This window comes from Giraffa tippelskirchi, chromosome 1 (genome assembly GCF_054371585.1).
Source record: "Giraffa tippelskirchi isolate mGirTip1 chromosome 1, T2T-mGirTip1v1.2.pri, whole genome shotgun sequence".
Lineage (NCBI taxonomy): Eukaryota > Metazoa > Chordata > Mammalia > Artiodactyla > Giraffidae > Giraffa > Giraffa tippelskirchi.
Genome location: NC_137275.1, coordinates 214426015 through 214446828, shown reverse-complemented (window position 1 = coordinate 214446828; position 20814 = coordinate 214426015). Strand labels below are relative to the sequence as shown.

Here is a 20814-nt window from a genome sequence, read left to right as displayed (position 1 = left end):
CCAGAGATTGAATTGCCAATGTTCGCTGGATCATAGAAACAGCAAGAGAATTTCAGAAAAACATCTGCTTCATTGACTACACTAAAGCCTTTGACTGTGTGGATCACAACAGACTGGAAAATTATTAAAGAGATGAGAATTATTAAAGACCACCTTATTTACCTCCAAGAAACCTTATTTACCTCCAAGAAACCTTGTGTGCAGGTCAAGAAGCAACTGGTCATGGAACACGAACTAGTTCAAAATTAGAAAAAGAGTATGTCAGTGCTGTTTACTGTCACCCTGCTTATTTATATGCGGAGTACATCATGTGAAATGTTGGGATGGATGAATCATAAGCTGGAATCAGGGTTGCCAGGAGAACTATCAACAACCTCAGATATGCAGATGATACCACTCTAATAGCAGAAAGTAAGCAATTAAAGAGCTTCTTGGTGATGGTGAAAGAGGAGGTTGAAAAAGCTGACTTAAAACTCAACATTCAAAAACTAAGATCATGGCATCTGCTCCCATCACTTCACTGCAAATAGAGAAAAAATGGAAACAGTGGCAGATTTTATCTTCTTGGGCTCCAGAATCACTGAGGACAGGGACTGCAGCTATGAAATTAAAAGACACTTGCTCCTTGGCAGAAAAGTTATGACAAACCTAGATAGCATATGAAAAAGCAGAGACATCACTTTGTCAACAAAGGTCCATATAGTCAAAGGTATGGCTTTTCCAGTAGTCATGTATGGATGTGAGAGTTGGACTACAAAGAAAGCTGAGTGCCAAAGAATGGATGCTTTCAAAGTGCGGTGCTGAATAAGACTCTTGAGATTCCCTTGGACAGTAAGGAGATCAAACCAATCAATCCAAAGGAAATCAGTCCTGAATATTCATTGGAAGGACTGATGCTGAAGCTCAATACTTTGGCCACCTGATGCGAAGAGCCAACTCATTGGAAAAGACCCTAATGCTGGGAAAGATTGAAGGCAGGAGGAGAAGGGGGTGACAGAGGATAAGATGGTTGGATGGCATCACCAGTCAATGGAGATGAGTTTGTGCAAATTCCAGGAGATAGTAAAGGACAGGGAAGCCTGGTTTCCTACAGTCCATGGGATTGCAAAGAGTCAGACATGACTAGCAACTGAACAACAGCTGCTTTCCCTTTAGTAACTGTAAGATTGTTTTCTGTCTATGAGTCTGTTTCTGTTTTGTAAATAAGTTCATTTACACCCTTTTTTAGATTCCACATATAAGCAATATCATATGATATTTGTCTTTGTCTGACTTACTTTACTTAGTATGATATTCGCAGGTTGCTGCAAATGGCATTATTTCATTCTTTTTTTTTTTAATAGAACTCTTGATACTTCTTAACACACATAATGCATCTTTCCTGCCCAGTATCTTACCCTCCTGGGTTTGAATTCTATTCTCAGAATGTCCTAATCCTAAACTTATGCTGGTACCGTAACTTCTTTAATTTTGGAGTTCTCATCTGTAAATAGCACCAGAAATTCCTATCTTATAGGTTTGTTTTAAAAAATAAATGAATTGATATATATTTGTGATATCACTATCTCCTGATAGAAAATGTAAAATAGCCCCAAACCCCTGAATTTTCCACTAGCAGCCTACTGCAGCATTAGAATTTTTATTTTACTCCAGGAAAGTGTTTATCATATTTTAGCAGGGATTTGGGTCCCAAATCCTTGTGAACTCTACCCCTTGTTAAGTGAGAAGAACTACATATGTATAAGCCAGACTGTCTAGGCTACTTTAAAGCCTTTAGCCTGAACTAAAGCGAGCCAAGTGGCCTGATTCTACCCGCATATCCTCACGTTGGTCTTGGCTCCCAGAGACTTACTACTCAGAGCACCGGAAGCAACAGCAAGGAGGGACATGCCTTTATTACAAATGCTCCTTCAGTGCATGCTTAATTACTCCTCAATATTCTTGAGAAGATCAGGGGTTGCCTAGGAGAGGAGACGGTTTCCACAGTTGTTTGTTATCCTCAGTCCCTCTTTTGCATTTTCTATTAGACAGGAGGTCTGTGGCTTAGAACAAATATCCTTCCTGAGACCGAATTAGCCACCTTCCTCATCCTTTTCACCTCATCCTGCTATTTATCACTGCAAATCAGTGATTAAAATTCAGTGTGCATGAAAATCTCCTGGGGAGAGTATGTAAGATACAGACTCATAAGCCAGAAAGCCCAGAAGTTTGCATTTTTAATAAGAATCCAAGCTGATTCCCACATAGGTGGCCTGAAATCTCTGCTTTGATAACCACTTCTATAAACCAACCAGCAGCTCACTGTTATCTTTGTACCTACTGTTCCTCTAACCTTGGAGCCATCGTCCTCTGATTCACTCAAGCTTTACAGCCTAGTCCAAAGACCACTGTCACTGACAACCCCCTAAGCATAATTAGTTACACTGACCTCAATTTTATGAAGTATGGTAGCCAGGCCTCTAATACAGCTGTTTATAAATTATATGACTGTATTTCTTTGTCTATCTTCACCCATTTGTTTGAGCAAAGGTACAGCGTTTTCTTCATTTATTTCTTTCTAGTTTCTTGTACACAGTAGGCATGAATACATGTTTATTTGATATGTGACTGATTGAATTAATGTTTTTAACTACCTTAGAAGGAAAAGAAAATTTAGAAGAATCAGAAAAAATGATCATGGCCTCTGGCAAATTTTTAAATGGTATTATGGCCAGAAAGTGGCCTTTTAGAAGCCAGTTCATGAAAACTCATCTAAAAGTTAGCCTTGTACAAACTGGAAGCTGATGAGAATCCTGGCTCCAATCCAGCCCTTGTTGTGTGAGGCACTGCAGAACAACTCTAGTTATCTAGTTTATCCCCATAAAATTCTCAAAGCAAAATTAGTTATAAACATTTTCATTTAAATATTCAAATCATGCGCTTTTAAGAGAGGATTATCTTTCAGTCTTGCATATTCTAAAAGAAGAGGGTCACTGCCTCATAGTCTTGAAAAGAGGGAAACTAATGTGAAAGCTTGAATTTCATAAACCCCATCAAGCTGTGTAAATGGAGTTATGTTTAGGTTAGAGACAATATTCATTCCTTTACTCATTTTTCAAATATTTATTGAGAGCCCACTGTGCCAGGCACTGTTCTAGGCACTGATAAAACAGCCATGATGGAATCTATATTCTTGCAATTCGTGATCTTTAAAGTGATAGGCTGTAGATAATCCACCTGCCACTTCTCTTCTTATCTGATAAGCTAAGCATCCTGCATTGAAATTCTTACATCTCTTTGGTGACAAGACTTTGTGCCTTGAGTATAAAATAGCTCAGCTTCAACATACGAATCAGAAGGCAAAAGCTTTGATCTTGTACATCTAATTTTTCAAGAGAGCAGCAGGTGATGCTTTTAGTTTCTGGTGTCTTTTAGATTTAATGTAGTTGAAAAGGTTACCTTTGTGTATTTTATCTTTCTTCTTTAAGTCTTAGAGGTGAGACTATGTTTTCTCCCCTCCACTGGCTGGGTTCGTAGTGCAAGCTTACTTTTTGTTTGTTTATTTTCCTGTAGAAATCTCATGTGGTCCACCAACTCACGTAGAAAATGCAATTGCCCGAGGCGTGCATTATCAGTATGGGGACATGATCACCTATTCCTGTTACAGTGGATACATGCTGGAGGGTTCCCTGAGGAGTGTTTGCCTAGAGAATGGAACCTGGACGTCACCTCCTGTCTGTAGAGGTAAGGAGATATTTGAATGGTTAGTTCTTAGTGAAGCTGTAGGAAAATGTATATGGAAGTCTGATATGGCCAACAACTAGTAGACATGCTATTTTATCTTTCCTTGGCTTTCAGTTTTCTCTTAACATGTGTGTTATTTTCCTTAACTTTACAAGTTGTAGTTATGAAAGCTTGCACATAGACCTCTGGCCCAGTACCTGGCCCCTTCCTGAGTCAATCATGGCTCCTTAAGCAAATCTTCTCTCTGGATCTTGGGAGTGTTCTCCAGTCGCTAGGCGGAGCTGTGTCATGACTGGGTCACGAGGTCAACCTCCTGGACTCTCAGGTGTTTCAATACAGATACCAGTTCTAACCAACCATCCTTAGCAGACCCCTGAGCCCCATAAGGAATGAGGCCCCATATAGGATCCTATAATGACTAATAATAGTAAATTTTTAAATCTTTTAAGGAGCTTCCACATTGTTTCTGTATAGTGGCTGTGTCTATTTACATTCCTACCAGCAAGGTAAGAGGGTTTCCTTTTCTCCACATCCTCTCCAGCATTTATTATTTTAGACTTTTTGATGATGGTCATTCTGACCAATGTGATACTTCATTATAGTTTTGATTTGCATTTTTCTAATAACTAGTGATACTGAGCATCTTTTCATGTGCCTATTAGCTCATAGGTTGTAAGAGAATATGCAAACTCCTCTTGAGAGGGGTGCTGAGGAAATAGCTCAAATGTCACTTAAAGTCAGAAGTCAAATGAGAGTTGTATGTCTGTTTACTTGTTTGTTTCTTCACTTTTTTAAGATAATGGGGAACAGTGGCAGCACCAGAGAACTATTAGCCATCAAAGGCTTCCTTAAGGGAATTTTCAAATCTCCTAGAAAGGCATTTCCCCTGGTCCAGATAAACGGAGACTATCTTTTATATAAATCACTTTGTTCTCTTTTGCCCTGAATCCCCAAAATACTAAAACGTTTGATAGTTATAATCTCAAAACTACCCAAACTTGTTTGTGTCCCTCCTGAGCCCCTCATGTTCAGTTCAGTTCAGTTCAGTCTGAACGTCGACATTCTAGGAATCAGTGAACTAAGATGGACTGGAATGGGTGAATTTAACTCAGATGACCATTATATCTACTACTGTGGGCAAGAATCCCTTAGAAGAAATGGAGTAGCCATCATGGTCAACAAAAGAGTCCAAAATGCAGTACTTGGATGCAATCTCAAAAATGACAGAATGATCTCTGTTCATTTCCAAGGCAAACCATTCAATATCATGGTAATCCAAGTCTATGCCCTGACCAGTAATGGTGAAGAAGCTGAAGTTGAACGGTTCTATGAAGACCTACAAGACCTTGTAGAACTAACACCCAAAAAAAGATGTCCTTTTCATTATAGGGGACTGGAATGCAAAAGTAGGAAGTCAAGAAACACCTGGAGTAACAGGCAAATTTGGCCTTGGAGTACAGAATGAAGCAGGGCAAAGGCTAATAGAGTTTTGCCAAGAGAACACACTGGTCATAGCAAACACCCTCTTCCAATAACACAAGAGAAGACTCTACACATGGGCATCACCAGATGGTCAACACCGAAATCAGATTGATTATATTCTTTGCAGCCAAAGATGGAGAAGCTCTCTACAGTCAGCAAAAACAAAACTGGGAGCAGACTTGTGGCTCAGATCGTGAACTCCTTATTGCCAAATTCAGACTTAAATTGAAGAAAGTAGGGAAAACCACTAGACCATTCAGGTATGACCTAAATCAAATCCCTTATGATTATACAGTGGAAGTGACAAATAGATTTAAGGGACTAGATCTGATAGACAGAGTGCCCTCATGTTCATCCCCAACCAAATCTTGAAACTGGGTTTCATTTCTCTTCCTTAAGACTTGATTCAAGGAAATACTCTGAAATGTAAATGATCGATCCTGTTTTCTGACAACCAGCCTTGCCTTCCCTTATTCCCTAGATTTATGACCCATCCTGCTTGTTTTCCAGCTGTCTGTCGATTCCCATGTCAGAATGGAGGGATCTGCCAACGTCCAAATGCTTGTTCCTGTCCAGATGGCTGGATGGGTCGCCTCTGTGAAGAGCGTGAGTCTGTCCTCATATCTTACAAGTTGTGTCCTAAGATTTTACTTTGAGTTCACATGGTTTGCCTGGAAGCTGTCAACTTAGGGGTGTTACTAGGAACTGGCTTTACTAGTGGCAGGAATTTTCTTGCTTAAATCCTATAACAGACCAGACAAAGGGCTGAGAGCTGATTTATATGTCATTTAGTTGCAGAAGATCTAGAATATTACAGACCTTGAAAATACAGTTAGTTATCAAGATCCATCTAAGGCCATCTCCACCTGCCTACTGGCACAGATTTCCAAGAACCTTCTTGGGAAGGAGCTTATAATAAAGGGTTTCCCAATCTTGGTCTCCCTTTATCTCAAGTCCATTTATGTTCTGTGCTGCTTCTTGCTACAGTTAGTATAAATTCATGGCATTGCATAAAATTGTACTTTGCAGGTAAGATAGGGAGCCCATTATTCATTAACGGTAGCTCTTTCCAATTAAAAAAAATAAATTGGTACTCCAATATCTATACAATGCTTGATACTTTAATATAGAACTTCAGCCTTCAGGAAAAAATACATTTAAATTTGAGTTTCCAGGAGAATGTGGAAAAGTGGCTTTAATTTTTTTAATGTCTAAACTAGACTTTGTTTTAAAATCTTTAAAAATATATACATATGAATAAAATTATTTCATTGGGAGTATATTAATCACATTGAATCATTAATATGATGGCCATTGGTCTGTATCAGTTTTTCCTAAGGCCAGATATTTTATTAGAAATTCTGAAACTTTTTAAAGTGTAAGTATTTCAACTAATCTAGAAAGGAAAATGTACAATGCAAATCAGTTTAGGCTGCTAATAGCTCACCAAAGCAAGTGTTCTCACAGTGATTCAGAAAGAAGAGAATTTTTCCTTCTTCTTCTCCCCAGTCCTGCCTTCCTACTTAGGGCTTCCACATGTGACTTGCTAGAATGCCAAGGATCGTGACAGGCCTAGCTTAGTTCGCTGAACATGTGCCTGTAGTGCATTAGATCAGGGCTTCCCAGGCTTTCCTGTGCTTACAGACTACCTGGGAGAGGGTCAATGCAGGTTCTGATTTGGTCGATCCAACACAGGACATGAGATTCTGCATTTCCAGCTAAGTCCTGTGTAATGCCAATATTTTGGTGTTGAGAACCATGCTTTGAATACCAAGTCAGTAGACAGTCTCACTTCTTTTAAACAGGTAATGCCTCTTTACAGAGCTCAGTGATTTCTAGTAGGAGGAATGATTGCCATGGAGAATGTCAGGGAGGCCAGATTCAGTCACCATTAGGCCTCAGCTCCAAGGAAATAAAGGGTGGCAGCTACTAACATATTGCCCACACCAGCCCATGGAAGAGCTTATCTGACTGCCATTTTCACATTTAATTACAGCCAAGAAGAGAACCTCAAGGCAACCAAACCCTCTTAGAGCATTTTATGTAATTTGTAATGGAAATTTGAAGTGATAATAAATGAGAAACATTCTGCTTATTTTGTGAAGAGAAAGCAAAGCACTTAGCAGGCATTGATTTCTGTGTGTCCTCTCAGAAAGAGTGCATATGGCCCTGGAGTTGTTACACGAGGCTAAGGGTCCAGATTGACTTCCTGGGTTGTATTTTCCCAATAATACTGATTAATAAACACAGCATATACGGGGGAAGCTATCTAGTGGGTCATCTGAGGTTTTACTCCTCCTGGAAAATATCTTTTGAACACTCGATCATATCTGAATGTGTGGGTTTTGATCCAGTCCTTTTTGATCTCCTTTCTAGCGATCTGTATTCTCCCCTGTCTGAACGGCGGTCGCTGTGTGGCCCCTTATCAATGTGACTGCTCACCTGGCTGGACAGGGTCCCGCTGTCATACAGGTAGGCCTCCTGTCATAGTCATAGTTGGTTTTCTTGGTGACTGGACTCCATGAAACCCTAAAGGACACCGATGAGTGTGACTCAGATTCAGAGGTGGCAGTAAATCAAAAGGGTATCAGGGTTTCTCACGAATTCCTCAGGACGGTCCCTTGAATGGTGGTCTCAATGCTTAACCTATGTCTGCCTCAGAGACACCTCTCAGGGTTGTATGACAGATAAGAGCATCTGAGTTAACTCGTTTGTCAGCCTTCTTCATGTCATTTGCTCTGTTTTGCAGAATGTAGAGAAAACAATGCAGAAGTTCAGAAGAATATCTATTTAAATCTCTATGAAGCTAAATCACTAAATTCGCAGTAACTATTTAGAAAGAACAGGCTCTAAAATAAATATAATTGAAGTTAAAATGAAATAACTCAACAAGAGATGGTTCCTTATCATGGAAGACAGTAACAAACTGTTGTTGATTTAATTGGTGATAAACATGTCCCCATAGTGACCCATGCTCAAATACCTGCCTATCCACTATACTTTGCTATCTGTTTAATTGCTTGATTTTGATCTTTCCCTGCCCTCACTAGATTATATGCCACTGGTGGGCAGGGATATTTGTGATCTTTATATTCTCAGTAGCTAGCATAGTGCCCGCCATATGACAAGTTTTTCAGTAATTGTCTAAATAATCCAGCAGTCTAAAATGATAGAGTTTTTTACCTTTTTAATGTCCTAATTGTCAGGCAACTGTGAAAAGCATAGAACTCACTGTACTTATTTTGCGTTAACTCTAACCCTTACTATTCCTCTTGTAAATAATAATTATACCGCTTCCTAATGAGGTTAATTGTAAAACAGAGCAGGCCGACTGACACCAGAGCTTGTCACGAACTCTAAGGCTCAAGTGACTATATAATTTAGCCTCCAAACTGGGGGGTTTTGGAGGATTAAAGGGGCATTATTAAGAAGCAATTCAGGGAAATGGGAGTCAAAGTTGCAAAAACCCGAAATCAGATGTGCAGCCACCCCACATAAAGCCGCAAGTGAGCCATCCATGAGTGTAGGAAAGGAAAAATGTAATACTGGAGGCTAAATTTGAAGCTTTTATTTGAAACTCTTTTTTTTTTTTTTTTTTGCATTTTTTCATTTTTATTTTCATCAGAGAAAAGGCAGACTTCAAATGAAATGGTACAGTGGTTGACTCCTGCTTGTATTATCACTAGCACTCTGTTGTAAACCTTGTTGATTTTACAGTACCATAGATGAGCTTTGGGTGGTGTAGGAACCCATGACATTTCACTCTTATATTAAAAGTTGGATATGTATGTATCTTGCTGTATAAGTGGGCTCATAACTTTCACTAAAGTCTCAAAGAAGCCTGTAACACCCCTTAAAATCTGATATCACCGTCCCATGTTCTCACTCGTTATTTGAACTTTTTATAGAAAACACAGACAACTGTTAGATTCCTTTAATGCCTTACATTGCTTATGATTCTGTTGGTTATAGAGGAAAGAAACCAATTTGAAACACTTCAAGAGAAATTGGGAAAAACAAAATGAAATAAAAATAAAAGAAAAAGTAGGGCTAGAGCAAGGGGTATTTGAAAGTCTTAACATAATTTTTGGTATTTCTTTATCACAAATCAACCTTGATTTTTTTTAAATTTTTTATTTGTTTGTTTATTATTTTGCTATGCTGGGTCTTTGTCGCTGTGCGGGCTTTCCTCTAGTTGCCGCAAGCGGGGCCTACTCTCTAGTTGTGGTGCTCCGGCTTCTCATTGAAGTGGCTTCTGTTGTTGCGGACCACAGGTTCTAGTGGTCTACTTGGGCTTCAGTAGTTGCAGCTCCCAGGCTCTGAAGCATGGCTCAGTAGTTGAGGCACACAGGCTTAATTGCCTGCCCCTAGGCATGTGGGATCTTCCCGGATCAGGGGTGGAACCCTTGTCTCCTGCATTGGCAGGTGGATTCTTTATCACTGAGCCATCAGGGAAGCCCCAACCTTGATATTTATCTATATTTCTCATGCACACAAAATTGAACCTACCTGCAAACCAGCTTTGCCCTTTCCCAGGCATCTTGTCTCTGTAGGTGTTGGCACCATGCTTCCAGATGGAGACACTCTCAATCCTCCCTGCCCCTTCAGCTGCCAGTATCAGCACTCCTTTCTGTTCCTTCCCACTGCATATCACTTGCATCCTACTCTATCTCCACTATCACCAACTAGTAGAAGACCTTTCCTTTGGATCACTGCCAGAGTCTACCACTTAACCTTCCCATTTCTATTTCCAAAATAAACACCATTACACACAGCTTTGGACATATCTTTGCCCTGTTGAAGAACCTGTGATGGTTGCTTGTTGTCTCCGCATCCAGCCCAGATTCTTCTGCCTCCTGAGGTGCTGCGTGGATTGGCACCAGCACACCTGATACACTTACTTCCCTTCCTGCCAATCACATCTTGTCCCCTGCAGACATGGCTTCTGCCTGTTCAAACTCGCCTCCAAAGCCCTGCCTAAGTTTCCTGTTATCCCTAAACTTGCTCTCTACCATGAAAATCTGTTTTCTAACATTCCATCTCTGTAGATAATTACACAGTTAGCTAGAACCGTGCCATTTAAGGATCTTCCCTGGTCACTCAGCAGTAAAGAATCCACCTGCAATGCAGGAGATGTTCAATCCCTGAATCAGGAAGATCCACTGGAGGAGGAAATGGCAACCTACTCCAATATCCTTGCCTGGAAAATCCCTTGGACAGAGGAGCCCAGAGGGCTAAAGTCTGTAGGGTCACAAAGAGTCAGACACGACTGAGGGACTAAACACACACACATGCCATTTAAAGCTCAATTGATCTGACTTATTTGTATTTCTTTTAGTTCCTTAGCTCCCTGACATTAAGCACCTTACTGACATGAGCAATACAGTCTTTTATTTTTTTCAATTTTGCTGCAGCTACCTCAGCAAAGATCCCACTTATATCCATTAGGTATTAAACATGCAAAAGGGTATAAAAGAGGAGATCTTGCTCTCCAGAATCCAGCCTAGAAAAGAAGAAGGGATGTAGAATGGCCTATAGCAGAATGGCCTGTAAGTATGTGACTGGAGGCTAATTGAACTCTCTACATGATCAATAGTAAAATGAGTAAACCACCCAAATGTAAAGTGAGGTCGCTCAGTCATTGACCCAGGGATGAAACCTGGGTCTCCCACATTGCAGGCAGGCACTTTACCGTCTGAGCCACCAGGGAAGTCCCAGGAGATGTTCAGAAAAGGCTTTGCAAGCATAGAATCAAAGGAAGAGCAAGAGGAGTCCCCAGGTGGAGCTCATTCCAGACAAAGGCATAGAAGTGTAACACAAACTTGATCAGAAAACTAGAACCAGAGCCAAGTCATAGAGGCAGTGGAGGGGTGTGGCCGGAAGTGAAATACAAAGCTAGGCAGAGCCAGATTAGGAAGTGCAGTGCATGCTTAATTATGTCTTCTGAGCCACAGAAGCTGTTAAAGGGACTTAAGCAGGAAAATCATGTGATTAGATTTTCTTTTAGAAAAATTATTTTGGCAACAGTACAGAAAAGGGCAGAAAGCAAGACTTAAAAATAGACTTGTTAGAGACTTATCCCAGCCTGAATTGGCAAGAGGTAAAGAATCTGCCTGCAGTGCTGGAAACCTGGGTTCAATCCCTGGATCGGGAAAATCCTCTGAAGAAGGGAAGGGCAGCCCACTCCAGTCTTCTTGCCTGGAGAATCCCATAGACAGAGGAGCCTGGCGGGCTACAGTCCACAGGGTCCTCAAGAGTGGGACATGACTGAGTGACTAACACTTTCACATTCAATGAAATCTAGAGAAATGATGACCAAAAAGGATAGATTTGAGAGAAGATAGATGAATCAACACTACCTGGCTATGGATTTATTGTAGAAGTAAAGGTCTAAGGAGAGTCAAGGTTGATATTTCCAGTTTAGGCTTCTGAGTAGAAGATGGTGCCATTTACTGAGACAGAGAACCCAAAAGGAAGAGCTTTGAAGGTCCAGATAAGGAGTTAAGTAAGGACAGGCTGAGTCTGAAGATACAGATAAAGAGTTAAGTAAGGACAGGCTGAGGTTGAAGGTAGAGATAAGGAGTTAAGAAAATACATGCTGTGGAAGAGGAACTGGCAACCCATTCCATTATTCTTACCCGAAAAGTTCCATGGACACAGGAGCCTGGCAGACTACAGTCCATGAGGTCGCAAAGAGTTGGACATGACTGAGCACGCATGCATGCATGCACAAAAACACACTGAGTTTGGAACATGCAAGGGAGAGGTCTGACAGGCAATTGGATGATGTATCTTCCCAGAAGATACACTGCATTGAAGATAGAATCAGTCATCACTGGAAAACTTGGATGGAGGAAAAAAATGTCTGCGCAGAAGGTGACATGAGAAGGTGCCCAGAATGGAACATTGGGGTCACCCATGTTATAGGGAAGGAGGAAGGTGTTAGGCTTTTACATGGAGAAGTGAAAAATAGTAATTTTTAAAAATTGTTAGTACAGTCAGTTACTGCTAAATCATCATGCTCTTGAAAAGGAGTGATTTTTAATATTAGCAAGCAGCTATGTAGAATTAGTTGTAGATTATTGAGTTTTATTTTTGCAATTCTTGACCCTGCTTCATTTCATAATTCCCTTTTTGTTATGGTGCAAATATGTGCATTTTGTTGGCTTGCTTGTCAAGGAAGCTCACCAAGAGCAAAGACTGGTGTTTTCATTCTTATCCTCTCTCAATGCTTATCAAGTGCCTGGATTGCTGATGTTTCCCCTGTATTTTATGAATGAGTGATAAAGAAGTGACATTTCTTTGTCTCTCACCAAAGAAGAGTTTTTCATCTGGGGGAGCCTGCATTTCCAAACTATAATGAGACTGAAATGTTTCTCATTTCCAACTTTCTCCTAACAGGCATATTATTTTTTTCTTTGATACGTCTTCATCTGGTTTTAGTGTCCTTAGTTTTTTTTAACAAGTAGATTCATGGAGAAGAAGAGTTTGACCCTGAGACTATGGACCTGTGAGAAAGATGACTGTATAGTAAATCTCTCAGTTTTCACTCCGGGTTACATCAGTGGCTCATTTTTAACTCGACCCCAGGCTCTGTAATTCCAATTAAAGTTGGTAAAAGCCATGAAACACATTTCCTAGCAAGCACAAAGGGCTTTTGAATCATTTGTTATATTAGCCAGTCTATGTGCCTGATCTAGTGTCATAAGAGTTAACATCTGATATAACGACTTCATCAGTCATAGAGTTCATTGCTGGCTCTCTCAAGAGATTGACAGTCTCATTGAGCATATGAGTAATTTTCAGTTCAAAACAGTGTCAAATTAGTTACATAAACAAGGATTAAAGAAGAGAAAAATTAGTGGACTCAGAGTTATCAGCAAAGGTTTTAGTATGCAGGTAGAACTTAAGCTGGGATTTAAATATAAAGATGGATTCTTGCTTGGAAGGACAGAGGGAGGTGGAACCACATAATAATGCGAGATGGAGCAAACTGGCAGGATGCAGTCCATGAGGGATGGTGGCAGCTGGAGCAGAAGGCAGAGTCAGATCTTACTCTGCATGTCTTCATGAGCATCTTCATGATTGTTAGGTGTTCATTAAGTAAAGGCATGCATTTTTCATCCTAGCTGTCTGCCAGTCTCCCTGCTTAAATGGTGGAAAATGCGTAAGACCGAACCGATGCCATTGTCTCTCCGCGTGGACAGGACATGACTGCTCCAGGTAAGACAACCAAAAACTACTGTTTATCTGCAACATGAGATGACTGGAGCCAGAAGATATCTCTGGTTTGAAGGTAAGCGTTTGTATCCAGAAATACCCATTTTGAGATTTGAACTAAAGCCAGATGAAGAAGTATTCATTAATATTTGACAGCTGAAACAATGATTTCTCAAAAACACACATTTATTACAGCACAAATACTAAAATTGAAACAACACAATTTTAGAGGATTAGCATAGCCTCTGCATGAGGAGGACGTGCAAATTTGTGAAATTTTTTGACAAAAGGGGTTAATTAAACACGTTAATGCTTTCTTGAATGGTAGATTGCACCCTTCATAAGAAAGGATGCAAATAGTGATAAACTCAATATGTTTTACTGATGTTCATTTCCATTCCTATTTATAATAAAAATAGTATTGAAATTGATGATAAGGAACATTTATTTTTAAAGTCAAAATTTTTGTTCCATTTTTTTTACAGTATATACAGTCAGTATTTAACGGACTACAAGAAAATTTATGTAAAAATGTATTCTAGCAATTGATTTCTCATTTGTAGCCAGATAAATATCATAGTTGAGAAAAGATTATCCCAAAAATAAATCAAAGGAAAAATAGTTTGAAAGTTTAAATATCATAAACTTTTTATTGAAGTGTAATGGACATACAATATTATATTAGTTTAGTATACTAGTATAACATACTGATTCAATATTTCTATATGTATGTATTGTGCAGTGATCACCACGGTATAGTTAACTATGTAAGTCCACGTATGTAATTATAAAAAATTTTTTTCTTGAAATGAGACCTTTTAAGATCTACTGCTCTTAGCAACTTTCAAATGTGCAGTACAGTATTATTAATTATAATTGCCATGTTATATATTCTATCCCCATAACTTATTTATTTTATAACTGGAAGTTTGTGCCTTTTGACTCGTTTCACCCATTTTGCCCAACCCCTCACCCACCTCTGCCTCTGGCGACCACCAATCTGTCCTCTGTAAGTTTGGTTCTGGTTTTTGTTTTAGATTCTACATATAAGCAAAATCATCTGGTATCTGTCTTCCTCTTTCTGACTCATTTCACTTAGCCTAATGACCTCAAGGTCCATCCATTTGTCACAGTTTATAAGATTTCATTCTTTTTATGGCTTAATAATTTTCCATTGTGAGGGGTGTGTGTGTGTGTGTATATAAAAAAAATTTTCTTTATCTGTTCATTCATTGATGGGCACAGGTTGTTTCCATGTCTTGGCTATTGTAAATAATGCCAAAATGAACATGGGAATGCAGACATCTTTTCCAATTAATGTTTTCATTTTCTTCAGATAAATACCCAGAGTTGCTGGATCACATGGTAATTTTATTTTAAATCTTTTGAGGAAACTCCATAATATTTTCTACAGTGGCTGCACCAATTTATACTCCCACCAATAGTGCACAAGATTTCCTTTTCTTTTCATCTTCAACAATGCTTGTTATTTCTTGCCTTTCAAATAATAGCAATTCTGACCAGTTTGAGATGACATCGCATTGTAGTTTTAATTTGTATTTCCTGATGGTTAGTGATGTTGAACATCTTTTCATATACATCTGTTGGCCTTCTGTCTGTTTTCTGTGGAAAAATGTCTTTTGGGGCCCTCTGTCCTTTCTTTAATCAGATTTTTTTTTTGCTGTTTAATTTTATAAGTTCTTTATGTAGTTTGAACATTAACCCTTATAGGATATATGGTTTGCAGATACTTTCTTCTATTCAGTAGGTTGTCTTTTCATTTTGCTGATGCTTTTCTTTGTGGTGCATAAGCTTTTGGGTTTGATGTGGTCCCATTTGTTTATTTTTGCTTTTGTTGCCTTTTCTTTGATGGCAAACCAAAAAAAAAAAACCATGCCAAGGCTGATGTCAAGGAGCCTATGGCCTATGTTTTCTTCTAGGAGAAAGAAGAACTTATGGTAACTTCTTTTACCATAAGTTAATTGACCATGTATATGTGGATCTGTTTCTGGGTTCTCTATTTTGTTTGATTGATCTATAGTCTGTTTTTATGCCAATACCATATCATTTTGATTACATACTACATCATGCCATTGATAAAATATTTTCAATATTATAACATTGTCCTCATAAATATTGCAGTGTTGGACTATTACCAGCTCAATTAAAAATTTTTAATATACATCATTATATTACATCACTTAGATTTGTATTATGTGCATTTACTTCTATATTATAGGAATCATTAAAAACAAATGGGTATTTCCACATTCATTTTTTAAAGTGAAAAATTCAGTTAACTGAAAAGAGTATTTCTTTTTTCATGACCTTTTACTTAATTTTGATTAGACTATTAAAGTCAACTTGCCAAGACAAAAATCTACTTAAATACAAACTTAGTTAATGAAAATATCTGTCTCATGCCAATGAATTTCTTCATATCATCTCAAGTATGTGCATCTCTGCAGAGAGAAAAAGAAATTGAACCCTAAAGGACAAATTTGGATTGTACAAGTATATTTAGAAGTTTCTAACATGAAAATGATAGTTTTACCTGAGAGCAAAGTTGAAAGGACTTAAGAAAATGAGTATCAAACTGGAGGATTTCTGGGAAATAAAGAGAGCAAAGAAAAGAAAAAGCGAAGATAAAAACAATAAGAATGACAGTGACTCAAAAAGGAAAAGGAAGTATTTGTAACATTCTAATTTTAAACTTTATGTTTCAACTACTTCATCTTACAGATAAATAAAGGAAGCTCAGAGTTTGTGTGGTTCCCTAATATCAAAATACTACTGATTCTTGAGCAAAATGAGTTTGAACAGCATGAGTCCACCTATATATAGATTTTTTTCCCAATAGATCCATAATACAGAACTACACAATCTTCAGTCGGCTGAATCAGTGGATGTGGAACCACAGATATAGAGGATCAACTGATTGTAAAATCACCCACCAATTTTCGACTGCTCAGAGGGTCAGTGCCCCTCACCCAAGCATTATTCAAGAGTCAGCTACCCCTATAGGAACTTTTTGTTGACCAGAGGATGTCAAGAGATAACTTACTTTGTAAACAAATGCTGTCTATTAATAAAGGTAATAAAATCTAGATTTTTTTAATTCAAAAGCTTGATAAAGGAATCCAAAAAAAAATGATGGCAAATTGAAGGAAAGGTCAACCCAGAAGACCCAGCAGCCCCCGTCTCCTTATACTGTGATGGATTTTTCTGGGAGACCTGTATTAGCTAGGACTCTCTTATTGCAACTCCAAGTGGCTTAAGCAAAGAAAGGAATCTGTTATCACAATAATGGGACCTCATATGGAACCCCATACATGGGTTGGCTGAGCATGAGGGCAAACAGACTGAGGACTTGAAAGACATCTGCAGTCTCTCCCCTCCCATCGCACCTCCTGTCTCCAACATCTTCTCCATCCCCCCGCTGCAGAGTGGTTTCCTCTGCTATTCAGTTCACACGGAAGGACCCCACAGCCCACAGAAATAGCATGCTGACCCATTTTAAAACTGCAGGAGAAGAACTCATTAGCCCAGATTGATTCAAGGGCCCACCATGGATCGGTCAATGGTGATCCTAGGTTGGGTTATTCTAATGTGAAAGTTTATTTGCTAAAACTTTTACCATGCCTTTGGGTAAAGGGTGGAAGAGACTGGCAATTCATTGATGAAAGAGATGGAGAGAAAGCTTTTCTGAGAAATCAAAACAATAAATGTTTACAAATGCTTTCTTTCTCTTCCACAAGATTGAGTGCCTTAAAGATTGTCTCCCTCATACTTAGTAAAGACATAAAAATTGATGCTCACAGTAGAACCCACTGCCAATGCAGGAGATGTAAGAGATACAGGTTTGATCCCTGGGTTGGAAAGATCCCCTGGAGGAGGCATGGCAACCCACTCCGATATTCTTGCCGGGGGAATCCCATGGACAGAGGAGGCTAGCAGACTGCAGTCCATAGGGTCTCACAGAGTCAGACACGACTGAAGCGACTTAGCACAGCACAGCTGGTTAACAGAGCAATTTTCAGGCCTCGTGACAGCTGGTGGAGAAATACCCTGTGGCATTCGTTAAGTCCCTCGATCTGTAGCCTTCTCTACTGATGAATTATTCCCAGATTGTTCAGTCCTCAAGGAAGATACTGTGTTTCCTCTGACTATGCACAGAAAATGGATCCTAAACAAATGCCATAAATAAAAACCATAGACAGTTCATGCTGTAAGAGACCTTTAGGTTCATGAAGTCCAAAGCCCTCATTCTACAGATAAGCAGATTATCAGACAGGAAACTAGTGACAGAGCCAGGACTAAAACTCCAGTGTGCTGTGTACGTTAGTACTTTTTCTCCATGTCCCTTCGTTTTCTCAAGGAATGACCCCCATCATCCAAACCACATCACAGATGATGCCAGGTATCTGAGACTTTCAGCTGTGTTTTAATCAGCCCCCAAACGGTTGTTCCCCTTTCTTTACTGTTGAATCTTTGGTTTTTGTTCTAGGAAAAGGAGGACTGGGTTTTAACCACTGTACAACCAACCAGCTTTCCTAAAATGCAGGATCATCTCTTCCTGGCAGTCCTGGACATCCCACAATTTACGTGAAGACTTTCCAACACGGTGCTGGGTCTTGTCTAGTTTCAGTCAGCTTGTTACTTTGGGTTGACCTTTTTATTTTGTGTTATAGTTTGTTATTTCTTGTGACATACCTTCTTACATGTTTCCATTTTTAAATATGCCTGTATTTTCTATATAAAAATATATTAAATGCTGCTCCACTCTCACAAAATGTACATACTCTGCTGTCTATTGGAAGGTTCCTGGTATACATTTTTATTCAGTTACTTAAAATGATTTTTCAATTAAAATATATTTTGCTACTAAATAATGTTTTGCCAGTAGTGCCATTTTGTAAGGGAAAAAAGAAGAGGATTCATGATTGGTGCCGCTAGCATGTTATGAGATGACATGCAATGTACTGAGAAATTACAGTAAAGGAGACCCCTCCATGCTAGATCCATCATGTCTACAATATATGTAACAGTAAAAGTTTCCTTTTATTTAATCAGAAAGTAACTATTGGACCTACTATCCTCCATGCAAATCACTGTTCAGGTGCTGAAGGCAGCCTGACTAATTCCTTTTCCAGCATTTGGAAAGCTGTGGACATCAACTTAGTGTATGGGGGAAAAAAAAAAACATGACCATGGTTCACAGAATAAAGTGCTTCACTTCCTTCTCTCAGCTGGAATAAGAAATGCAAGAACTGGAAGATTAACAGAGAGCCCATTTCTGGGTCATAATCCCACCACTCACTGCTTTGGGAGAAAGGAGATTGAAATAACACAACAGAAAAGGGGAAAGGAGAAGGCAGATGGGGAAAATTGTCACAATTGTACTCCTGGCTCCACCTACAAAAAAAAAAAAAAAAGAACTGAGTTTGCCTAAGGCAGAGCTGAGCTGCCCCTCAATTTCCACTGCTTCCCCCTAACTCCATCACCATCCTTCTACCAAGATAAAGACTTTGTCAGACTTTTGGCGGAGGGGGAGGAGGGGAGCCACAATACTAGATTTTGTTTAAAATAGGAAAATCGCAGTCAACTCATCTTATCCTTTGGGAGAACTGCTTCCACACAAGGCACAGAGCACACTGTAATGCTGTGAAGAGACATGTGATAGAGATCTTGATTGTCCAAGTGGTTCTCTTCACTGTCTTCTCTTCTGTCAGCCATTGACTTCTCTTCCTTCTTTCTTCCGACAGTCACCCTCTTGACCAGTCTTCATGCTTATGAGTACTCCTTTTATTTAATTGATGCCCCCGTCGACTTCCAGACTATGTTGATTTTTGTCATTTATGATCATACAACTATCAAATCCAAAATCTAAATAATAAAAAGAAGACGGTACCAGAAATTTTAAGTCAGGAAAAACTACTACAGTTGAAAGCAAACCCCAGTTCTGAAAATGGACCTACTACTAATACTAAAATTTGTATTGGGTTAGTTTGAATAGATTAAAAGATCTATACTTGACAGTAAGTTATCTTAGTTGAGTTATGCAGACAGGACAAGGAAGTAAAGCACCATACGAGTGAGGTTTGCAAATGATATGAGGCTCTACATAACTAAAAATGTGATTCACATGGAAATAATATTAAAAGCAGTTGAAAAAATTTTTTTTAATTTATTGCGATATGATTGATTTATAACGTGTGAATTTCTGCTGCGTAGCAAAGCGATTCAGTTGTGTGTGTGTGTGTGCATGCACGTGTGCGGGCATGTGTGTATGCATGCTCAGTCATGTCCAACTCTTTGCGACCCCATGGATTGTACCCACCTGGCTCCTCTGTCCATGGAGTTCTCCAGGCAAGAATACTGAAGTGAGGTGCCATTTCCTACTCCAGGGGATCCACCTGACCCAGGGATTGAACCCGTGTCTCTTGCATCTCCTGCATTGGCAGGCAGATACTTTACCATTGCACCACCTGGGAAGCCAATATATATTTATGTAGTATATGTTTATATGTTGTATATATACATATACTATATATATAGTATATATATTTTTCATATTCTTCATCCTGGTTTATTACAGGATATTGAATGTAGTTACCTTTGGTATACAGTAAGACCTTGTTGTTTATCCATTCTATATATGATAGTTTGCATCTGCTGGTCCCAAACTCCCAGTTCATCCCTACCCAACTCTGCCTTACCTTGGCAACCACAAGTCTGTCCTCTCGTCTGTCTGTGAGTCTGTCTCTGTTCATTTGTGTCATGCTTTAGATTTTACATATATGTGATATCATATATTCTTCTTTTTCTGACTTCACTTAGTATGATAATCCTAGGCCCATCCATGCTGCTGCAGTGGAATATTTCATTCTTTTTTATGGCTGTGTAGTATTCTATTGTATACATACCACAGTTCTTTATCCATTCGTCTGTCGATGGACATTTAGGTTGTTTCCCTGTCTTGGATTTTGTAAATAGGCTGCTGTGAATTTAAGGGTGCATGTATCTTTGTGAATTATAGTTTTTCCTGGGTATGTGCCCTGGAATGGGATTGCTGGGTCATATGACAACTTTAGTTTTTTGAGGAACCTCCGTACTATTTTCCAAAGTGGCTGTACCAATGTACAGAACAATGCTATTTTTTAAACCTTTAGTACTAAATATATTCACTGTGAATTCTTCAATTTCTAAAAAAAAAAAAAAATGAAGTAAGGGTGTTTGTCCAGTATTAAAATCGGTAGGAATTAAAATGGAGCATTCTGGATTGAGAAACATGAAAACATCAGTGTGAAAGTATATACCTACAAGTTTAAATATTCTATTTAAAAACTCAGAAGTCATCAAGAAAGCATAACAACCAGTGAATTTTTT

The 20814-nt window shown here is 39.0% G+C and overlaps 1 protein-coding gene across 3 annotated transcripts in view; it reads left to right on the top strand.

The window, feature by feature from the left end:
- The window catches only part of SVEP1 (sushi, von Willebrand factor type A, EGF and pentraxin domain containing 1), a 194890-nt gene extending 176576 nt beyond the window's left edge, over nt 1–18314 (top strand). For all 3 annotated transcript variants that reach the window (XM_081573900.1, XM_081573904.1, XM_081573897.1), the window contains 5 exons: nt 3553–3723; nt 5716–5811; nt 7582–7677; nt 13335–13428; nt 17933–18314. In XM_081573900.1, the coding sequence (XP_081430026.1) occupies nt 3553–3723; nt 5716–5811; nt 7582–7677; nt 13335–13428; nt 17933–17954 (479 nt within the window). In that variant the 3' untranslated portion in view covers nt 17955–18314. The remainder of the gene's footprint in view (nt 1–3552; nt 3724–5715; nt 5812–7581; nt 7678–13334; nt 13429–17932) is intronic.
- Nucleotides 18315–20814: the final 2500 nt, after the last annotated feature.